General features: G+C 36.6%; 1 protein-coding gene across 3 annotated transcripts; it reads right to left on the minus strand.

Moving 5' to 3' along the window:
* Positions 1-5,912: 5,912 nt before the first annotated feature.
* Positions 5,913-10,953, minus strand: LOC118482285 (boron transporter 4-like). 3 transcript variants are annotated; one of them, XM_035978006.1, is made up of 14 exons: positions 10,864-10,953; positions 10,427-10,532; positions 10,236-10,318; positions 9,954-10,146; positions 9,722-9,860; positions 9,266-9,431; positions 9,016-9,182; positions 8,749-8,922; positions 8,590-8,685; positions 8,382-8,498; positions 7,979-8,301; positions 7,019-7,298; positions 6,274-6,411; positions 5,913-6,123 (listed from the first exon to the last, which is right to left on the minus strand). In XM_035978006.1, exons 2-14 carry the CDS (start codon positions 10,528-10,530, stop codon positions 6,088-6,090), a joined length of 2,016 nt encoding a protein of 671 aa, XP_035833899.1. In that variant the 5' UTR covers positions 10,531-10,532; positions 10,864-10,953; the 3' UTR covers positions 5,913-6,087. The 3 variants fall into 3 exon arrangements, with proteins under 3 accessions (XP_035833899.1, XP_035833897.1, XP_035833898.1); XM_035978004.1 differs by lacking the exon at positions 10,864-10,953 and adding an exon at positions 10,738-10,843; XM_035978005.1 differs by lacking the exon at positions 10,864-10,953 and adding an exon at positions 10,632-10,802.
* Positions 10,954-23,282: the final 12,329 nt, after the last annotated feature.

Raw genomic sequence — 23,282 nt, forward strand, 5'->3', positions numbered from 1 at the left:
TCGTACATAGAAAACGTAACGAATATAAAAGAAAAAAACTAACACGTGTATGTGACCCAAATCGTACATTGGAAACGTAACGGGTATAAAAGAAAAAATTGACACGTAAAATCAAAAGAGATTAATTAGAGCTTTTGAAAAAAGAAAAAGATGAAACCACAATTTGACTCCCCTCGGTTCGAAACAAAATTCCGAAACATCCATAATATAAGAACGAAAACATATTATATTTGACATGACTCGTTTCCCAAAAAACTTACGTTGAATCGTAGACTAACTCTAATTTATACCAAAACGTACATTAAAATATGCACGTAAATGGTTTTTTTTAAAGAAAATGTATTATATTTGACATGACTCGTTTCCCAAAAAACTTACGTTGAATCGTAGACTAACTCTAATTTATACCAAAACGTACATTAAAATATGCACGTAAATGGTTTTTTTAAAGAATATGTATTATATTTGAGCTAACTCGCTTTCGAAAAAAGTTTACGTCAAAACATAGAGCAAATCAAATTTATACCGACACGTACATAAAAATATGCACGTAAATAATTTGTTTTTTAAGTAAAGAAAGTATAGGGTAAACTCGAAACAAATTATTAGTAAAAAAAAAACTTAATATATTAAAGACCTTCGTAAAACCATTCCAAATAGCACCAATACCACACCACTGCCAACGACCACCAACATCAGAAAAGGTCGTAAAAACGTTGAACCACACACGCTCGTTGTGGCGTGTTAATGCGAAGAAATTAGACCGAAACGTAGAAAAAAACAACTAAATCGATTTACGACCCGCATATTGCTACGAATCTATCAAACAGGAAAAATTGACGCGTTGCGACGAGCCTGTCAAACGGGAAAGCACAACCAAAAAAACGTTGAACCCCACATGCACGTTGCGGTGTGTTAACTCACAAATTTTAAAACGAAACGTAAAACGAAAAACTTGCGAAAGATGAAAATTATGGGGTTAGGAAGTTGAAAAAAAATGTTAGGGTTAAATTGTTAAAGATGAAAAGTTTTGGGTTAAAGGTAAAAAAGTCAAAGGGATTAAAATGTAAAACATAAAAACCTTCAAGCTAAAAATGAAAAATGCCAAAACTTTTTTGAAAAACTCACTATGCATAGATTACAACAACAGAAAGCAACAATTGGTTGCTTATTTATAGGATGGAAATTCCTTGAATGTCTAATCTGTCCAAAAAGTTTGAATATATTTTTAATGAAATGATAACTTTGGTGCTTTCTAAAATATTCTAATTCTGTCAAATGGTTTGGGAAAAGGTCTGAAAAACTCAAAACGTTCTAAAAGACAGATGTTGTTAAGACATCCAATATTGCCAAACTGTGCAGGTGTCATGAAATCGACTTTGGAGTATGTGAAAATTTTTCCAAATTGCATTTCCACAATATTTAAGCAAGTCTTTTTCACACATTTAAGACTCTCTAATGTATACTAGGAAAATACGGTGTGGAGACTTGAAATTGGCGTTATTTACTATGTGGACGCTATGTCAGCGTGTGTCAGAGTAGTAGCGTGGTGGAAAAAAAGGGGTGTGGGAAGGGGCATGAAAGAGGGCGTTATTCGACACGTGTCACCTATTTAATATTATTATTTTCTACTTAAAAATTATATAAATTCAATTAAATTTAATTGCATAAATTTAAAAAATAAAAAACATAAATTTAGAAAACTACATAAAAATATAAAAATTACATAAACTTTAATTTTCGTCTTCGTCAGGGTCGTCACGTGGAACGCTCAAATGTGTTCAACCAAATCCGCTCGAAGATTGTGATGTGTTGTATTATTTTTAATTTCATTCAAGTTCGCTTCTTTTTCTTTATCACTTAATTCTTCGGTGCTTGGTTGACTCATCTCCTCGTAATATTCACAAATTGCGCGTCCATCATCCTCCAAAATCATGTTATGCTAAATAACATACGCTTACATCTAGGCGTGCAAACGAGCCGAGCGGCTCGCGAGCTACTCGAGATCGGCTCGAGAAAAAGCTCGAAACGAGCCGAGCCTTATTGAGCCCGAGCCGAGCTTGAGCCTCAAAACAAAGCTCGTTTGTTTATCGAGCCCGAGCTCGAGCCTCACATGTGAAGCTCGTTAGGCTCGTCGAGCCTTATCGAGCCTTAGTGTAAACGAGATGAATCGAGCCGAGCTTATTTAAACTTGTTTACAAGCCGATCTCGAACCTAAAAATAAGCTTATTTAGTAAACGAGCCCGAGCTTTACTTATCGAGCTCGCAAGCCTAAAAAGAGATTATTTATATTATTTTTATTTAGTATACTAATTAATAGATAATAAATGAGCTGACCTCGAGCCGAGCTCGAGCTTGATAAAATACAAACGAGCCGAGCTCTCATAAGTTAATCGAGCTCGAGCCTGGCCGAGCTCGGGCTCGGCTCGGCTCGTTTGCACCCCTGCTTACATCACATTTTCAACCGCTGAAATTATGAGTGCCGGTCCCTCGTCATCCGAAGAGAATAAAATTAAGTTGCCAAGCTGAGACGACGACGAGGAAGATGAAAGTGAAGAATTCGAGCCTTCCATTTTTTATAAATTTTGTAAAAAAAATGGGAGAGAAAATGTGGATGAGAGGAGAATAAATGGGTGATTGAGTGTGGTTTTTATAAAATTGGTTTGAAATGTGAAAGTATATATAGGGTGTTAAACGGCTAGTTTCAAACAACCAATCAACATCGTCCACGTCGTTCTATGTTGGCCTTCAACGCCGGTGGAGAATTTGGAGCCCATGTCACAACGCGGGGGGACGGTGTGTTTTTGTGGGCGTTGACTGGCAACAACGCCGTTGTTCGAAGCCTACACTGTGTGGTCTAAGGAGGAAGGGCACCCTAGGGTAAGTACCCTAACCCCGACCAACCACCATTCGCCAACTCAAAAAGTGCACTAAGTACCCATTTACTAGTAAATGGTGGCAGTGCCTACCCTAGCCACAAACTTTTTTTTTTTACTTTTTTTATTATATTCTCAAAATTAAATATCATAAATTTAAGATTAAATAACTTAAAATATTACATATAATGAAAACTTAAAACTTAAAACATTACATAAACTTAAAACATTACACATAATTAAAACTTAAAATTTAAAACATTACATAATTAGAATCATAAAACCTAAAAATTTATAAATTAAACATAGTTCGCAAGAATGTGCCACGCCGCTACGTGGGTGAAATCCTCGTCGAAGTGGTGCTTGTAGTCGATACAAGCAACTTGAATAAGCTCGTCCTCCGAGGGCTCGTTGTTGGGGTTTGGCACATTCAAGAATGTGGCATGGAACCTGAAATTTGGTAACGGATGTGGGTGAATCATGAATCTAATTGATACGGTTCGGTTCGTGTCACCCACATAGGTTGCAAATAGCGCTTGCACCCGACTCCAAAAGGTGGACCGTTTCGTAGGAGATGTGGGTTCGTGTTGGACTGTTACATAAAATAACGTCAACGCAATGTCTTCTTCTTCCGTCCACAGGTTTGCCATTGGATTGTGAATGTGAAATATTGAAAATGGTTGGTGAATGTGAATATAAAATGTAGAGAATTTCATGGTTTGGTTGTGTGGTATGGATGGTTTTATATAAAGAGGTGAATAAATTATTTGAAATGAATTAAATTTTTTTAGTTGACCAAACGGTCAAAAAACAATTCAAACGGTCAATTTTTTCTCGCTGTGTGCGATGGTTAGCGGGTATCGGATCTGGCCCAACCAACCCGTCAAGCCAACCCGCATGGATGGCGGCGGTGTGCTGGCCCGAGTAGCAACCAGTGGGAGCGTGCCCGTATGTTGCCCTGGCCTCCCATAAACCTTAAGACTTTTAAGTCATATCTTAAAATAAGCAAGTTATGGTGATCTCTAACCTCTCAAAGATAAAATGTTAAAATATGATCTCATAGATAATGATTAAAATGTGATTCACCACTAATGAGTAAGAAGTTCATAGTGATATAAACTCTTGATACCAAGAAGTGGATGTAAGAGTGTTGATACCAACTTAACACCCACCTAAACTACCTATAAATATTTGTGTTTCATGTTTGATTGTTCTTTCATTCTAAACTTGTTCAAAATAACTTTTCAACATACAAGTTCTATAAATGAAATATATTCTCAACAAACAATGACCTTACAAAACTGGTCATATATTTAAAAATTAACTTGTTCACCCCACTTTAGGTTCTAACAAATAACAATTAGTACCCCACAGCAGGTTGCTATAATTTTTCCAAATTATTTTTACTAACATTTGTTCTTACAAATTTTTTGAGTTAGATCCATGGAATTAAACCGAAATTTTAGTCTTTGACCACACTACCTATGTTCATATGGTATAACTTCTTACATTGGAAAAAAATATATGAATACATTTTAAAAGGAGAAAATTACCAATCTAGCCAAGAAAAGAGTCAAATTACCAATCTAGCCACCTCATGCGTCCTTGGAAGGCCACTCACATGTATGGGATGAGTCTTTCAAGCATGGGATGAGTCCTTGGGGAGAAACCCAATAAAAAATAGACACGTGGCCACAGACGCATGGGATGAGTCTGCGGACGCATGGCCGCGGACGCATGGGATGAGTCTTTCAAACATGGGATGAGTAGCATGGGATGAGTCCGCGGACGCATGGGATGAGCCGCGAACGCATGGGATGAGTCTTTCATGTGTGGGAGGGATGAGTCTTTCCACGTGTCACTTAGGGATTGGCGGACGCAATACTTGTCCATGCAGACGCATCAGAAGACTTGGGATCTGTGAGTGGCCTTCCAAGGACGCATGAGGTGGCTAGATTGGTAATTTGACTTTTTTCTTGGCTAATTTTGTAATTTTCTCTTTTAAAAGTCATAGATTATGACATGGATTGAATAGTAGAAGAAAATGATTTTAAAAGAAAAGGAAATGTGATACTTAACGGAGAGAGTACGGTCGATGCATAGAAAGATGTTCGATTTCAAATGTCAAGAATAGAAAGATGTCACCACTTGACTATAAATTATGTGTTTATCACTTAATTTCGGTCCCATGAGACATTGGTTACCAATTTTATTTGTTTGCTAAGCACTTGGTATAGGATAATTTTGATGATGAACATTTAAATGAAGTGGACAAGTAAAGGTTATATTTATCGTTAAAGACTGGTTTTGAAAAGACAAACCATAAAGCAAAGGCTAAAATAAAAATAAAACAAAAATAGTGTGGAGAAAAATTATAGATATTAAAGGAAATTACACTACAAACGAAAATTAAGTTCAATTAGCATTTATGCTTTCTTTTTTATTTTTTTAGAACAGTAATTACCATTTATGTAACCTCCACTTATTAAAATTTACATATTGAAAATGTTATGCGAGTATGTGAAGTAGTTTGACACATAATCTTGCTTATATATTTACATACTTGGGATTTGTCTAGATCAGATTTGAATGCTTTCTAAAATTTCACGTGCTTAAAATTATATAAATGCAAACTTGAACAAATCGACCGTGATAAGTGTGTGCTACAAAAAAAAGTTATAAATTCTAAATAAAGTGGTATATATTGTGTATGAAAAAGTATAAATTAATATTATTGAGGGGGGGGGGTCGTGAAAAATAGGTGTGATTGGTGTTCATGTAAGCAGTGGCGAAGCTTGAGATTTCCGACCGGAGGGTCGAAAACGTATATACCTAAAAATTATAAAATTGGGGGTCGACAACATATATACCTAAATATAGTCTCGTGGTTTGAAATTAAAAAAAAATAAATAAAAACTCAATATAGTCCTAGGGAAAAAAAGTCAACGGATTAAGACTATGATTTTCGCCAAACCACAAATACAAAAACCATAATCAACTCTAGATGTAATGAAAAACAATTTGATTTCCAGGTTATTTGACTACTTAAGATTGAAAACTTTTCATATCAATTGAAGGTTCAATATTGCTAAAATTTTGCCCAATTTCGACCCTTGGGCCTTGAGGCCTAAACAAGAAAATTTCACTTTAAAAAGCCCAGTATTCACAATGTTTTTATTGGGCCTTTGAACCAACTGTTTAGCTGTCTCTATCACTCCGGCTGGATTGAGTCACCATCGTAAATTTGCTGCAAAAGACGTTACAAGAAAAAATTACACTGTCACCTTAAAATCTAGAAAAAAATAAGTTAAAAATAAATATTATTTATAACATTAAATAATAATAATAATTGTTTTTTTAACGGCAAATTTGGATCGCTGACGGACATGATTGTTACCTGTGTACGTCTATCATCTTTGATGCTAAGACTTCGAACCTTAAGCTCCCCTCTACTTGTAGTGAATTCATCTAGGATTTCAGCATCACATATTGACACATCGCCTTCATTGCTCCCACCACCACCACTATTCATTTCCTGAAACAGTTTTTTAACGGAGTTAGCGATGATCCAAAACTATCTGTTAAGAGGTGCCAAAAGTGGCTGGTTGTATGGGCTAAGTAACGAGTAAACCGGGTTTGGTTTAAAACGATAGTTTTAATGCAAGTACCAACCGCGATGCTAAAAAAACTTGACTTTTAATATAGATATTTAAGTGGTTTTCTGAAACAGTTTCTTGATGGAGTTAGTGATGATCCAAAAGTAACTGTTAACTGTTAAGTGGTGCCAATATTGGTTGGTTGAATAGGTTAAGTAACGAGCAAAACGGGTTTGGATTGAAATGATAGTTTTTAATGCAGGCATCCACGGTGCTAAAGTCCCAGCACGTTTTTTCTTCAATGACGCAGTTTCATTCAAATAAAGTAAAAATGATCGGTTTTTGGGTTGGACCGAGAACCAAATTTTTTTCCATATCAAGCACCGAGAACCAGAAGTTTTGACCCATTTGGCCGTTGCTTTTTTTAGCTATGTTCTAAAAATCAAGTGTTTGGCCCGCCAGAGATAAAACGAAACCCAAAGCTACCCATTTTTAGGTAAACGGGTCAAAAGTGACACCTTTGAATGTTTCATTGTAGAAACTTACCCTGAGATTAAGGCTGGGAGCACAAGTCGGGCTGCCGACGATTTCTTCGTACTCTGCTGCATCAAGTTCCCTCAAATGGTGCAACTGGAACACTTTTGGTAGAATATGTTGTCGTATGCTGATGAGAAGGAAAAACGGCACAGGGAATAGAATTCCAGCAATCGGAATCCACGTCATACCGTAACACACCATAAAATAGACAGCTTGGAATATTGTGAATACCATGATGCTTCTAAATGGCACCAACTCGATAAAAGATGCATGAACCTTCTCCAGAACCCTGCAATATTTTTCCACAAGAAAACATGAATATACTGAGTAGAGATGCACAAGACCTGGGCCTAGAAAGCCCGGTTTGCCAAACCCGTCTAAATGGGCCTGGTCCACCTTTTGGTATTATTAATATAATTTAGAATAAAATGCCTGGCTAGTTTTGCGACTTTCGTACGAAGGTTTGTTTTTTTTTTTTTTTTTGCATCTGGATCCAAAAGGTTTGAAATCTTGTCATTTTCATCTGGCTCGTAACTCCATCTATTTTTCTCCGTTAAGTCAGGGGTATTCCCGTCTTTTTTCATAACTTAACAGGCAATTCGGTCTTTTGAATACCCATACATTATGCAAAATGCTTGTACATAAAGTGAAAAGATCGAATTACCCTTTAAGTTAACAAAAAAGACGGAAATACCCCTGACTTAACGAAGGAAAATAGATGGAGTTAACGAGCCGGATGAAAATGACAAGATTTCAAATCTTTTGGATCCAGATGCGGAAAAACAAACCCTTGGACAAAAGTAGCAAAACTGGCCAAACCTCAGGAACGAAATTGGTATTTTACCCTATAACTTAAAAGGTGATGTTTAAAAAACTATCTTTGAAGTCAAAATCAGTTTCTAATCATAACAGAAAGTAAAAAAAAAAAACTGATTGTTTGAACAAAAATTGAGAGATTGGAAAACTCACTTATATCTCCTACCAGAAGGAACAAAAAGCAGCAAGATCCTTTCCCAAAATTGGTTTCCGGGGAGGCTGTCGATTGCCATGTAGGCAAAATAGCCCCATAAAACCGAGGTTGGTATTAACTTTATAACGGGCATAGCACAAATAGAGGCTGCTAAAAGAACTGACTGCAGTAAATTGCTGACCCGTTGCTCGTTAACTCTCACCGGTAAATGGGCGTCAATGTGTTTTTCAGGATCGAATAAACCGTTAGTTTTTTCTATTCCGTTTTCTACTTTCATGACTGCTTCTTGCAAGTCCTTTAGTTCATTAACTACTGTAGTTGTCTACAATAGTAAAAGAATATGAAATCAGGTAAGATGATATGAAATAAATTTTGTTTTTGGTTAATAGAATGATGATTTACTATCGGTAAGCTGTCGAGTTCTATGAACACGGTTTGCATCTTGTTGTAGATCTCGGAACTGCTTGCTTTCATTTTTATACTTTCCTTGGCACTCTCCACCAGTTTCTTTCTAATAAACTGGTAGCACAATTATTAAAAACAATAGTTAGATTTTAGAACAAATAAACCTTTAAACACTTGGGTTTCTTATACTTTTTTTGTCACTTGCCTGTTTTTTTAGAACAGCGAGGCTCTTAGTGTGCATGGGTGACTGAGGCAAGACACCGTTTGAAGGAGGCAGTCCTAATAATCCGCAGAGTAATGTCTGAAAAGAGCGGCAATTAACATCCAGTGCGGATTAATGGAACAAAAAATGAATTACTATTACCATGAATCCAAGCAAAAGAATGTCGTAATGATAGGCTGAAGGATTCTTGAGATTGAACTCTTTCTGTTGAGCCAATTGTGAAGCGACGCTATGATCAAAGAAATATAGCCCCGATATCATAAGTGCTGGGATGATGGCTGCCATTATGTATGCAGGAGGAACCCTACCCATATCCTGTAGTTCAACTTAAGTTAGCAAAGAAATGATTTTAAATATAAGTAGACTATCATTAGTTCATTACTCAAAACAAAATTTACAAATTTGTACCCTGATTACAGTCCAATGATGTGTGGATTCAGAGTCCCATAAAAGTGGGCTAAAGAGCCTTCTTGGAACTCCAGAAGGGATTTTGCTTGGTACACTGTATGAGAGTGTGGTCCACACGACAACCATCAATGGAACCCCATAGTCTGCTATGAAATTTCGTAGCCGCCCTATATAGAACACGATAATAGTTGCGTGTTAAGATAAAAATTGATAAAAATGGTGAAATTAATTTAAATTCCAATCCATCCACCTGTTCCGCACCACCATGATCTTGCCTTCCTACTTTTTAGTGCAGTGTATAAAAGGCCAAATGAGAATACGATTGCCAGTAGACCGTTAGTGTAAAGCCATTGAAACTGATACTTCACTTTGTTTGAGTCCTCATTTTTAGGAACGTTGAACTCGCTCACTAGTCCCTAAGCAACAAATTCACAACACAGTCTTGTGAAGGTTAAAACCATAGTTATTAAAGCGAGCGCTAAGGCGCGCCTAGGCGCAAATAAAGCCTCGGGCCTAACAAATTGCCCTTAGTGCGCCTCGCGCCTTTAATAACTATGGTTCGTGTCATAGTTATTAAAGTGAGCGCCCAGGCGCGCCTAGGTGCAAATAAAGCCCCAGGCCCAACAAATCGCCTTGAGTGCGCATCGCGCCTTTAATAACTATGGTTAAAACAACAGTAATAAACTATCAATTTTGAAATAATTACCTTGATGGCCTCTTGTATGAAAAGAGCAGCAATTAACATCCCAAAAGTTTCCCCTGCGATTCTTGTAAATCTATTGATGATAACACATGCGTTGAAAATCGCCAGAAGAAACAACAACACAGCTGTCCAAGTGCACACCCTACAAAATTTAACGTCGATAATTCACCGCTATATTAAGGACTTGAAATTAGCTGAACTAATAACTATTTCAAACCAAGGTCAAAGAAGTTACCATCCAGCCCAAGCCAAGAACAACTCTCGGCCCAAATCGTGCTTCCCTTTAGCAAAGTTATACAAGTAAGTGTACATTATAACAGTCGGTTCCGCAACTCCCAATATGAGAAGAGGTTGTCCACCAAGTATGGAGTGTATAAGACCACATATTGCAGTAGAAGCTAATGTTTCAACAGTGCTCAAGCTTCCATCTACAAACCGAACGAAAATATTAACTTACAAATACATAACTATATCCTTTAACTTAACAGATTAAATCAATCACCAATTATAATAACACCTGTATCTCTACTAAGTTGCTCCCCAAATGCAATCACAGGTAGTGCAGAAGCAAAAAAGATGTATGTAGTTGGAGCCAGTATCCTACAAACATAACTTAATTATATTAATCATCGTGTTAAAACATTCATATGCGTATTCGGTTATTCATTCATGTATGTATATCTGGATGAGTAGAGTGAAATAATTTACCCAAATCCAGAGGTAATACCGGCAATCCAATCGCGTTTATAGCACAATAATCTTCCTCTAACATCATGTGCAATTCCTCTAAATGGAGACTTCATATGCTCCATCACTGAAATCATTCATAAAGATACAATAAACAATTAAACACAACGCAAATCAGTTAAACTTGTATACGTTCATTCAAAATGAAAATGATTCAAACGCAGACATGTGTGTAGTCTGAAATGATGTGAAATTATGAAAGTGTAAGGAAGAACATGCAGGTAAATGATGAATTAACAAAAGAGATATGAAAACAGAGTGAAGAAACAGACGATGAAATAGGGAAGAAGAACGTTGAAAAAATGGTGAAGGGATTCAAAATAGAGACGGAATACTGAAAGTCGGAAGAAACTATTTAAGGCAAAGGGTTTTTATTTATTGAAATGAAATGAAATTACCCGTTTCGCGCTGGTGGGTTGGGATACTCTACGTACCGCCCTACCCTAGCTTATCCTACTACCGCAATTATAATAAGACTTCAGATTTTTAATTTATAAGGGTGTTAGGAGTGGTTAAATATTTGAGAATGGCAAACTAAAAAAATCAATCAATCGGAGTGCGCCACGTCAATCAGTGAAAAGTGTTTAAACTTTGGTGAAAAATGTTGGCAATGGTTTAGACATTTGGTGAAGTGGTGAACTTTTTAAATAAAAAAAGGAAAAAGGTGTGATTGGTTGAGATGGCATGGACCCCACCACATACCCCCCTCTCTCTCTCCCCTTCACTCCCTTCGCCGAATCGGTTATGCTTCACCGAATCAAACCCCATTTCGTCAAACACTCATGCGGCAAAGGGCTTGGCATTGGTTGCCGATTGATGAAGGATCGGTGTCGGGTGGGTTTGCCGCCCCCACTCCGGACACCCTAAGAAAAAGTGTTAAAAGAATACTTGGTGTGGAGGAGAATGAAGAGGGGGCATGAAACGTCATTTGGCAGCCACATGAGTAGAAAGTGTTTTAAAAAAACATATGGTGGAAGAGACATAAAAGGGGGCGTTTTTAAAAAATAAACATATAAACAAATAATAATTAACCAGTGAAAACACTATCAATCAACTGCCTCCACCTCACACCCCCATGCTAGTGAAGATTTCGACGCCCCCTTCTCCACATCGGGCCACAGGACGGTGTGCCGGCTTGGTTAAAGCGTCCACGGCCCACGCGACCCTTGTCGTTCTCATACCATCCGGTCTAAGAATAAGACTGCATTGGAATCCTACAACCACAATTTATAATAAGACTTGAGTTTTAATTTATAAGAAAATGTTAGAATTAGACTGCATTGGAAAGAAATAGAGGTTGGTTCTATTTTGAATTCAAAGTTGAACTAAATTAGAAAAGGACTTACAAAAGTCAATCATGTCAACTAAAGAAAAATAATTTTTTTAACGGCAAGGAATGACGTGTCAATCACCGTGACAATCGGGCGTTGTGGCCAAGGTCGAATACTTGACCGCCGCCAGCCCTTTGGCTCTCCCAAATGCGCGGAAACCCAACCTCCATCCTCCCGAAGGCTCGACAATTGAATAATCGGTAAAACCTCGCCTCCTATCCAAGACGAACCGGCGCCACCCGTATTCACCCTTCACCTGGATGCCGCATAAAATAATAGGGAGAGTAGAAGTCGAACCTGGGTCACAAGGAACACGAAGTTTTTCCCCAACCACTACCTCATTGACTAAAGAAAAGTAATTAATCTGATGATATAACGAAGCATATAACGGTTAATAAATTTCTCTTACGTTTATTTTTTATTTTATTATTTGTATTTCGTTGTTAGTTATGAAGTACATAATTTCTCTTATTATCAAATTAGTAGGGTACCTGCGCGATGCGGCAGGGTGATACTTTGCACTACGGCACTCGTTTCTTGTAGTTTTCTTATTCGTATAATATTTATGGTTGCATTATTGTGGTGGATATATGTATAAGTATTACACGTCTAGTAGTTATTAAATTTAGAATTTAAATTATCTAAGTACTTCAAGAAACCATTGACGCAATAAAGTAACAAACGAATAAAAAAATAAGTCTTAAACATAAATAAAAGTTATATAACGTAGTACACGAATAAGAAAATATAAGTCTTAAATATAAAAGTTGAAAACTAAAAGCTCAGGTGTCAACTACTTTGTATCATGATGAGATCAAATTAGTAATCATACGGCTTAAACATCTCAAGGATGTCATCTATAGTGTCACACCACCATATGCATCATCGAGATCAACGTCCTCCGGAATTTCTTGTACCTCTTCCTATTTGATTATTATTACATCATTTGGATGATGAGTTTCTTCTCTGTTCTCCTCTTTAACTGATACATATGAATTTCTTCTTTGTTCTCCTCTTTAACTGATACATAGTAGTAGCTGGAGTTGTTTGGGGAACTGAAAAAAATATTAAGTATTTTAATTATATATTTTATCATGTTACCTTTATAAATAATATAGGATAAAAAACGACGTTCACAGTTAAACATAATATAAAAACAAAAAAACAATATATCATGTTTGAGAAAAATACATACATGTGTAAAGATATGAAAGGATGAACACTGAAGCTCCAAAACCACTGAGTAATAAATAAAATGAATGCTAAATGTGAGCATAAAAGAATAAATCAAAGTTATACACAATAGAAAATTGAAATACCTGTAAATCAAAAATTCTAAAGACAAATTTTTATGGATAAATTACATTTTTCGTCCTTTATGTTTGTATCAGATTACAATGGATACCTTTTAACTTCAATAATTACAGTCACAATCCTTTATTTGTGAAAACCATTACATTCTACATCCTTTAGAACTAACCTGATTAAAATTTTCAGTTAAATATATTTGCTTAAGGGCAATTTAGTCTTTTTTTACTTAATTATTTATATTTATAGTATTTAATTAATAAATAAATAAAAACACACCAAGAAATTGTAACTTAAATCTCGTCTATTGTTCATTAACAGATTATAAATTATAAATGCTTAAATATCATCTTTTGTTTTGTTGTTCGTCAATGAAATCCCATCTTATCTCTTGTGCTGCAACTTTATACATATTCCTACATCTAGAATAAATCTATTGGCTGATGCTGCAACTAAACTATTGAATGACATCAAAGTTAACATCCATTAGATCGAACAGATCTCATAATACAATCAACAACAAATCAAAAAATAAAGAACTGAATATGCAAGACCGATGAAGATTCGAAACAGAAACGAAGATTAGCAAAAGATTGGTCGTGCGCTCGTCGAAGAACAACCCATAGCAGCAGATTCGAATCAGAAACCTAGCGTAAATTTTTTTCTGAATCCACAAATTTCGTGAGCGATGAAGATTAGCAGAAGTTCAATGGCACTAACAGATTCGAAGTTCGAATGTTGAAGGGGAAGGAGCGGCGTAGCTAAGTAGAAGTTCAATGGCAGTAACAGAACAAACTCATTTCTTGAAAAAACCGAATCTATAGATTTCGTGAGCGATTAAGATTAGCAGAAGTTCAATGGCATTAGCAGATTTAAACTTTGAGTGTTGAAGGTGAAGGAGCGGCGTAACTTAGCTGCTATTAATGGTGTTCTAGGGTTGGGTTGGGGAATTGGGGAATGGGGAAGATGATTTCCTATGTTATTTTTTTTGGTTTTATCATTTAGAAACACTTTATATAAAAGTATAAAATGACCAGAATACCCTTAAACAAATATATTTAACTGAAAATTTTAACTAGGTTGGTCCTAAAGGACGTAGAATGTAATGATTTTTACAAATAAAGGATTGTGACTGTAATTATTGAAGTTAAAGGGTATCCATTGTAATCTGATACAAACATAAAGGACAAAAAGTGTAATTTACCCAATTTTTATTGAAGTGAAAAAAATTAATGAATTATTCTATATATAGATTCTATAAACCAACGAATTGAATAACTGTAGCTTTTTTCAACTAACTAATATTATCTATAAGAGTATTTTTGTACTTATAATCCCTAAAAAATGCAACAGAATCTGGTATTCAGTTTTTGAAGGTGTATTATGTTTAGATTATGGAGTGTTTTCCTAAAAGTTTGTTGGTGGAAAACTTATTTACCAAATTTCTAAAAAAAACTTTTTTTTATAAAAAAAGGTTTTATGAAAAGGAAAATGCTTTTATCTATAAGCCTCGGGCCCTACAAATCGCCTTGAGTGCGCCTCGCGCCTTTAATAAATATGGTTAAAACAACAGTAATAAATTATCAATTTTGAAATAATTACCTTGATGGCCTCTTGTATGAAAAGAGTAGCAATTAACATCCCAAAAGTTTCCCATGCAATTCTTGTAAATCTATTGATGATAACACACGCGTTGAAAATCGCCAGAAGAAACAACAACACAGTTGTCCAAGTGCATACCCTACAAAATTTAACGTCGATGATTCACCGCTATATTAAGGACTTGAAATTAGCTGAACTAATAACTATTTCAAACCAAGGTCAAAGAAATTACCATCCAGCCCAAGCCAAGAACAACTCGCGGCCCAAATCGTGATTCCCTTTAGCAAAGTTATACAAGTAAGTGTACATTATAACAGTCGGTTCCGCAACTCCCAATATGAGAAGAGGTTGTCCACCAAGTATGGAGTGTATAAGACCACATATTGCAGTAGAAGCTAATGTTTCAACAGTGCTCAAGCTTCCATCTACAAACCGAACGAAAATATTAACTTACAAATACATAACTATATCCTTTAACTTAACAGATTAAATCAACCATCAATTATAACACCTGTATCTCTGCTAAGTTGCTCCCCAAATGCAATCACAGGTAGTGCAGAAGCAAAAAAGATGTATGTAGTTGGAGCCAGTATCCTACAAACATAACTTAATTATATTGAATATACTACCAAAACGGAAATATTCGATAAAACATCGATCAGATCAAAAAAGCTAAATCATCCTGTTAAAACATTCATATGCGTATTCATGTATGTATATCTTGTATAGTTGGATGAGTAGAGTGAAATAATTTACCCAAATCCAGAGGTAATACCGGCAATCCAATCGCGTTTATAGCACAATAATCTTCCTCTAACATCATGTGCAATTCCTCTGAATGGAGACTTGATATGCTCCATCACTGAAATCATTCATTAAGATACAATAAACAATTAAACACAACGCAAATCAGTTAAACTTGTATAATGCCCTAGCTTATCCTACAACCGCAATTATAATAAGACTTAGGGGTGTTCAAAACTATCCGTATCCGAAAATCCTATCCGAAATATCCGATATCGGAATCCGAAATATCCGATATCCGAATCCGAAAAATCGGATATCTAAAACTCGGATATCCGAATTTTTCGGATTCGGATAGTGATTTTCAAAATTTTTAGATATTTTGGATATCTGAAATATCCGAAAATTTAATTTTTATTTTTTTCGGATATCCGAATATCCGAAAATATCTGAAGTATCCAAAAATATCTGAAATATTCGAAAAATATCCAAAAATATCCGAAAAATATCTGAAATATCCGAAACTATCCAAAATATCCGTTTCCGAATATGAAAAAAATAATAAAAAAATTAAAATTAAATAAAAAGTTGGATTTTCGGATATACGATTCATTATCCGAATCCGTATCCGAAATTTCGGATATCCGAAATACGGATATCCGAATTTTCGGATATCTGTTTTGAACACCCCTAATAAGACTTAAGATTTTTAATTTATATGAAAAATGTTAAAAGAATACTCGGTGTGAAGGAGTATGAAGAGAAGGCATGAAACGTCATTATCAGTAGAAAGTGTTTAAAAAAAACATATGGTGGAAGAGACATAAAGGGGGCGTTTTAAAAAAATAAATATATAAACAAATAATAATTAACCAACCAACCAGTGAAAACACTACCAATCAACTGCCTCCACCTCACACCCCCACGCTAGTGAAGATCTCGACGCCCCCTTCTCCACATCGGGCCACGGGGCGGTGTGCCGGCTTTGGTTAAAGCCTCCATGCCACCCTTGTCGTTCTCATACCATCCGGTCTAAGAATAAGACTGCATTAGAATCCTACAGCCACAATTTATAATAAGACTTGAGTTTTAATTTATAAGAAAATGGTAGAATTAGACTGCATCGGTAAGAAATAGAGGTTGGTTCTATTTTGAATTCAAAGTTGAACTAAATTAGAAAAGGACTTACAAAGGTCAATCATGTCAAGTAAAGAAAAGTAATTTTTTTGAACGGCAAGGAATGATGCGCCAATCATCATAACAATCGGGCGCTGTGGCCAAGGTCGACTACTCGACCGCCGCCAGCCCTTTGGCTCTCCCAGATGCGCGGAAATCCAACCTCCACCCACCCGAAGGCATGACAATGGAATAATCGGTAAAACCTCGCCTCCTATCCAAGACGAACCGGCGCCACCCGTATTCGCCCTTCACCTGGATGCCGTATAAAATAATGGTGTAACATCCCGAAAATATAAACTCTTAAATTTGCAATTGGATTGCAAATAAATTAGTAAAATAAACTAACTAGGAATGACACTAACCTAGTTAGATGATGACTTATGTGTAGTTAAGGATATAAAAATAAACTAAAAGAAACTAGAGGGACCAAAAGTGTTTAACTTGAAACTAGTTTTAATAAAAACATTTTATTAAAACACAAACACCCCTTGTGAGAGTGCTGGAGATCGACCAAAGCACGGGGGGCGACCAAGCTTGTCATAACCCTAAATTTCACAAAACACCTAAATTGAAATCTGATCCAGAACGAAATCCGAGCTGAGATTATTGATCCTCATTACAAGGGGGTTATAAGGTATGTACAATTTGATGAAAATTCTCTACTCGAAATTCTCATGAATTTGGGAAATCTGAAATTTGATGATGCATGTTTGTTATTTGGTTAAAATAGGGATGATATAGTATCTAGGAGTAAAACCTAGACAACAACATGTGAAATCAAGTCTAAATTCTGGAAATTTCATGAACACATTGAAGGTGATTCATGGGTTTTGGTGAAGAATAGATAAACACTAGGGTTTTGAGCATTATTCTAGTGTAATATGGGTCATGGAAAGAAATTACTGAAATATGGATGTTAAATTTTATATGTGAAAGCTTGATTGATGTAAATTCGGGCTAAATGATAAGTTAGGGACTTGTTATGTAATCATGCAAAATTTTGCCCTTAAAGTGTTTGTATAAATGCCTCAAAGAAGGCTTGAAACTGAAATTTAAAGTTAAAACGCATGATTGTGATGTTTAGGCAAATTATGCGACATATGATTGAAAAGGAGTTCTAAACGTATCGTGATTGAACTCTATAGGAAAAGATACCGGAGCGTCGAGTGGACAAGCTGGTGGCGACTTGCGTTTGAAGGGCGTGCATTGAAGGTATGTAACTTGACCCGTTACATTAAATGAATTGTTGTTAAACTATGCGTAGTCGCATTGTAGAATAGAAGTTGTGTTGATTTTAGTGACCATGATCGTTACTTGAATTAATAGGGTTAGAATTGATAAGGAACCGTTTGGTAGTCATCATATTGGAGGATTTCCACAAGATGACCCAACGGGTCGAATAAGAGCGTAAATTGTAGTATTAGTGTTTTAATTAGTTAGCAATGGAGATATCAATCACAAGAGCATTAAACCATGGGATTGGTAAGGAAATGCAGGTGATGCTAAGACCTGGATGATGGGCATAAGGCGCCATAGGCTTACTAGTGAAATGGTAGTAAAATGGGTAAAGTTAGAGTGGGTCGAATAAATGCATAATGACATTTAGTCGTTCGGCCCGTAAATCAAATTTTCGGTATGATAATTGTAATAGGCACGTCGGTAATGAATTTACAGATGTATAGGAAAAAGAATCACCTAAAACGGACTTACGAGTCAAAAGTTATGGCCAAACGAAGTTAAAAATCTGAATTTCCGGAGCTGGCAGCAAATGCAGGTCACAAACCTGCATCTGCTGGAAAACCGACTCCCCCGCGCCACGCGACAGGATCACTTAGATTCGGCGCGACACGCGACGAATTACAGGGTACCTGGCGCGACACGCGACAGGATCGATTTTGAAAATTTATTTTATTTTTCATGATTCGATGTGAGAACTTGTTTATATATACTATATCAATGTCAAAACTAACAATTTTAGTGGTTTTGACCTTAGGTGACAATAGGGGGTCTTACGGATGGCGGTCAAGCAAGTTTTGAAGAATCGAACACAACTTTAGAAGCTTCCGCGATTTCCTAACTTTGTTAAACAATGTTTTTTCATTTCTCTTGAATGTAAACAACTTGCTAATCATGTCATGAATGTTTTAACTAGTCTGTAGTTGACTAGTTTTTTATTACTTAGAACTTTGTTTTGGTAACTATGTTTTAATTTAGACACCTTTTATATAAATCGTATGAATTTTTATTAAATTCAAGTAGTAATTAGACAGGTGTTACAAGTTGGTAATCAGAGCCTAAGGTTGTCTACAAAGTGTTCGATTCAAGCTTGATCGATCGTCCGGTAAGAATTAATTTATTATTTTAGTAGATTATATCTTATGTAAGAAATGAGATGCGAATAAATGTGCATGGGAAGAGCGTGTTAACACACTCAAACCCGGAAAGTGCACCAAATGTGAATGGTTAAAGCAAGTTGGGAACTTGGCTAAATCGAAACAAATGAAGCAATGTTATAAATGAAATGTTTAACGTTTAATGTAAACATTTCAGTTTCAAGATGTCGGAAAGAAATGATGATGATCCGGTGCAGACAAGCACCGAACAAATGAAAGAGATAATTGCCGAAGAAGTGGGGAAGGCAATTGAAGGCAGTCTATCCGGGTTTATAGATAAAATTCAAAACACGGTGTTGTCACTTGTCGAAGAACGAGTCAAGAGGTTGGAGGATAGTGTCAACCTTATGAAAGAGAAATCGGGAGAACGTAAAGGATGTTCGTACAAAGAATTTATGGCATGTAAACCGCCAATCTACAACGGGGAGGTTGACCCGATAATTTGCCAAAGATGGTTGAGCGACGTTGAAGGGGTATTTGAAAGAACCCATTGTGACGAAAGTGACTTTTTTGCTTACGGAACGGGTCAGTTGAGAGGTCAAGCCAAAGATTGGTGGGACAATAAAAAGAATGAAATAGGGGCCGAAGCGGCGAGAGCCAAGACATGGGAGGAGTTTAAGACGCCGTTTCTTAAACATCATAGTCCCAAGGCGGTCATTAATAGAATCAAGGAAGAGTTCATGCAACTTAGGCACAAGGGCGAGACCATAGACAAGATTACGGCGACGTTTATGGATAAGATGAAGTTTTGCAATGAATTGGTGACGAATGAAGAACAGAAGATATACTACTACTATAACATGTTGAGCGCCGAGTATAGGGAGTTTATGACTCCTTCAAAATACGAGACCCTTACCGAGATCATAAACGTTGCTCGGGAACGGGAAATCGAGTTGAAGAAACAAGTTGAAAGGGGTGAGCTGTCACACCCCGATTTCCACGTGTCTCACCGGTGGGCCCGGTGGGGGATTACCGTGACGATGTTGGCAACAATATAGTCAAACCACACAATTATATAATGCACAGCGGAAGCTTAAGATAAATATATAAACTTCAACCTCTGGTTGTAATATCAAATGTATTACAGAAGTTGAATAAATCCACAGCGGATCAAAATAATAAAGTATTGTTCATTCAGATGCAGCATCGAGTTTGCGAGACTATGTACGATGCTTAGGAAGCTAATACCAGCCCATTTCGTTCAGTACCTGCACTTAATCTTTTTGGGGAAAATACGTCAGTTTACACTGGTAAATACATTCAACTGACACATTTGAAAATGTTTATTAAAATTGATTTGAATGCACAAGGCACAAACTCTTTTATAACTTGGGAAAATTATAATAAAACCTTGTGAACGTTTTACATGTTCTTTTATGCGTTCAGTAGCCCGGGTCGTGCCGGGTTAAAGATTTATAGACACACCACATTGCGTAAAACCGTAGTATAAAAACCAACGGCTACGTCTTTTAATTTAATGTCGACACTTTATACCGGGTGTACGCCTACACCGGGATGTCGATGGTCGTGGCCATTTCGTAAAATGATGCCAAGGATATCCGGGACAACGGTCATTAAACCCCCCAAAGGCTTATAAGCAACAAAACTATTTAAATGAGCCGATCATATTATATAATTAACCACCTAAGCGATGGAAGAATATAATGCTCAATCAAGCGGTATTAATATACCGTAACCCAAGCCTATATAGGGGAAATAAGTTAAAGTATTTACCTTTGCAAGTATATTTCCTTAATTTGGATTAAATCACCGATAGCTTTTACTGGGGCTCCTAATCTGGAACGAAGGTTTTAATTAACCTCTTAGAATCCTAACGGGTCGTTATAATGGCCGTAGCCTAGACCGGTTGATTCCGATATATATATATATATATATGGTTTAATCGCGCGAAAAGGCGAAAACCGAGAATGGAGTGTGATTCTGACCCAACAAGTTCAGAGACTTGTTTTATATGGGTTAATGGTTCACGCTCTGGATTTTGGGGTTCAAATAATATAATTTGACCCGTATCGGCTAATTTATGAAAACTAGTTTCATAAGCCGAACCGTGCGCGCAATAGGCGAAACGGTTAACCATGAGAGTCGTACGCTTATTTCCTAAGTCAATATGCCTTAAATGGGTTGTGGTATCAGTAGGATACCTTCCGTGATGCCCGTAACGAGTTTAAGTTAATATTACGCCCCGTAGGGGTTTTTCGGTCATTTTAAAGGCTTTAAAAGGGCTTTTCGAGTTCTACAGGAAATCTGAGTTTCCCGAACAGCTTATAAAGCTTAAAATACTTTATTTATTATTTAAAACCAGTAGCAACTGGAATCGGGTCAAAAGACCTTGTAGAACTCATGTTTTGGCCGAAAAGGGCATATTCGGTATTTACCGAACCGTAGCCATAACCGCAGGTTATGAGCGAGGTAAAAATTATTAAAAATCTTTAAAATTCCCAAAATATTATTTTAATACAGTGGGTAAAAGTTTTGGTGACGAAATCTTGGTTTAGATAGGTGTTATGCTAATTGCGCCGTTTATTACAAAAGTTTATTTAAATTGCGTTAATTAGCATAACTCTCATTCTAGACCTCGGATTGACGTGAAACTTTAAGGACATGCTTATAATTTAATAAGCAAGGTTTTGGTCCGTTCACGTGTCCGAAATACTCGTTTTAATTTTAAAAGGCCGTTACGGTCAACTTTTAGGCGAATGACGGAAATGCGCAAAAGACTCGGGTAACTCATGAACCGATCACAGAGGTTTATACCATCATGTAACCTGGTCCTAAGAGAGTCCTAAGGTATATCTATACCTCACTAAAACGGGTCAGAACTGAAGTCAAAACAAAAGTCAAACTTTTGCGATATTCGGCTCCGAACCGGGTCAATATAGCAAATGATCGATTCAAACGAGCGCAAACAAGTTTATATACTTAATATCATATTTTATAAGTGTCAAAACAGGTTTCATAACATATACGTTACAGATTATGCATAAATCGCTAAAATAGCTTTCTGTTGACTTTTTAACCGCATGTTTGACTTGATATTTGACATAGTTAGAGTGGTGATCAGGGGGAACCCTTTTAGAGGTTTATTACCCACATAATTACCTACTCAAAACTACTTTTGATTCGTCATAAGACTGAACCATTTGCAAGTTATTGTATTGACAACCGTTAGTTACGACGGTTGTGTTTTTAGGCTATAACTATGGAAATGTATGACCAAAATGGTTATGAACGACTTACAGAAGTGTGTTCTTGCTTATAGAGCAGAGAAGAGGACTTGAGAGCTCTTGCAATGACCAGAGATGTGTGTTTTTGGTGTTGTGAAGGTTATGTGTATAATGTGGCTATTTATAGCCAATGCCAAGCATCTATGATCATTACAAACACTCACAACAGTCCAGAGATGATGGGTAGGTGTCCCTGAGGGCTATGGGTCGAGTAGGGGGCGCCCATGCTCCATTAATTGGTTGTTGGTCATTCAAAGGCTCCAAAAGGCATGTAGTTACAAGTATTCTGCATCTGGGCGTCTAATGCGGCCCGCATGGGAGTTCCATGCGTTTCTAATGCGGGCCGCCTGGGATTTAAATACCAGGCGAGTAAAAGAGGAGGCTCGCGGCCCGCCTCAACTTAACCAAACATGCAATGCGGGTCGCGAGGGGCCTGTTTTTCAGATTTTTAAAATCTTTTGGAATGATTACGAAATCCTGGTAATTAATAACGAAATCTTTCGTAATGATTTACCTGACCTTTCGGGTTTGAAGGGGTAACTTTGCGGTTTGGCCCTCGGTTATTTACCGATAGGGGCCTTGTGTTATTTACTCGCATTATAAAGTCCCCGGTTAGTTAATTTAATTATTCTGAAAAGCCTTAACTTTCACTGTTGACGATTTTAACCCTTCTCATACGAATTTGAGTATAACTCTTTCGTTTTAAGACGGAACTTCGCGGAATTTATACAGTATATTCTAGTGAGCGTATAATACTGTTACGAAGCCATGGGAACGTTAAAGGGTCACTCAGAGGTAATATTAAACATGTTGACACAGTTAACCTCTGTAGCTCGTAATCTCTCACTTTCTTCCGCGTTTCGTTTCCGTACGATCTATGATTTATTCGTTTGAAGGTTCAAGCGTTATTTAGGGTTACTATACAATATATTTACCCTTGTTGACATTTATAACCCTCGAATTGATATACTTTCAAGGTTTGTCAAAATTGGTCCTTTATTTAATATCAATGCCA

The sequence above is a fragment of the Helianthus annuus genome, chromosome 9, assembly GCF_002127325.2.
Source record: "Helianthus annuus cultivar XRQ/B chromosome 9, HanXRQr2.0-SUNRISE, whole genome shotgun sequence".
Taxonomy (NCBI): Eukaryota; Viridiplantae; Streptophyta; class Magnoliopsida; order Asterales; family Asteraceae; genus Helianthus; species Helianthus annuus.

Coding starts and splice junctions, on each gene's coding strand:
- LOC118482285 (XM_035978006.1), bottom strand. CDS start 10,530: ATGGAGCATATGAAGTCTCCATTTAGAGGAATTGCACATGATGTTAGA. Junction 9,183..9,265: donor ATCATGGTGGTGCGGAACAG/GTGGATGGATTG, acceptor TGTTCTATATAG/GGCGGCTACGAAATTTCATA. Junction 8,499..8,589: donor TCGCTGTTCTAAAAAAACAG/GCAAGTGACAAA, acceptor TTGTGCTACCAG/TTTATTAGAAAGAAACTGGT.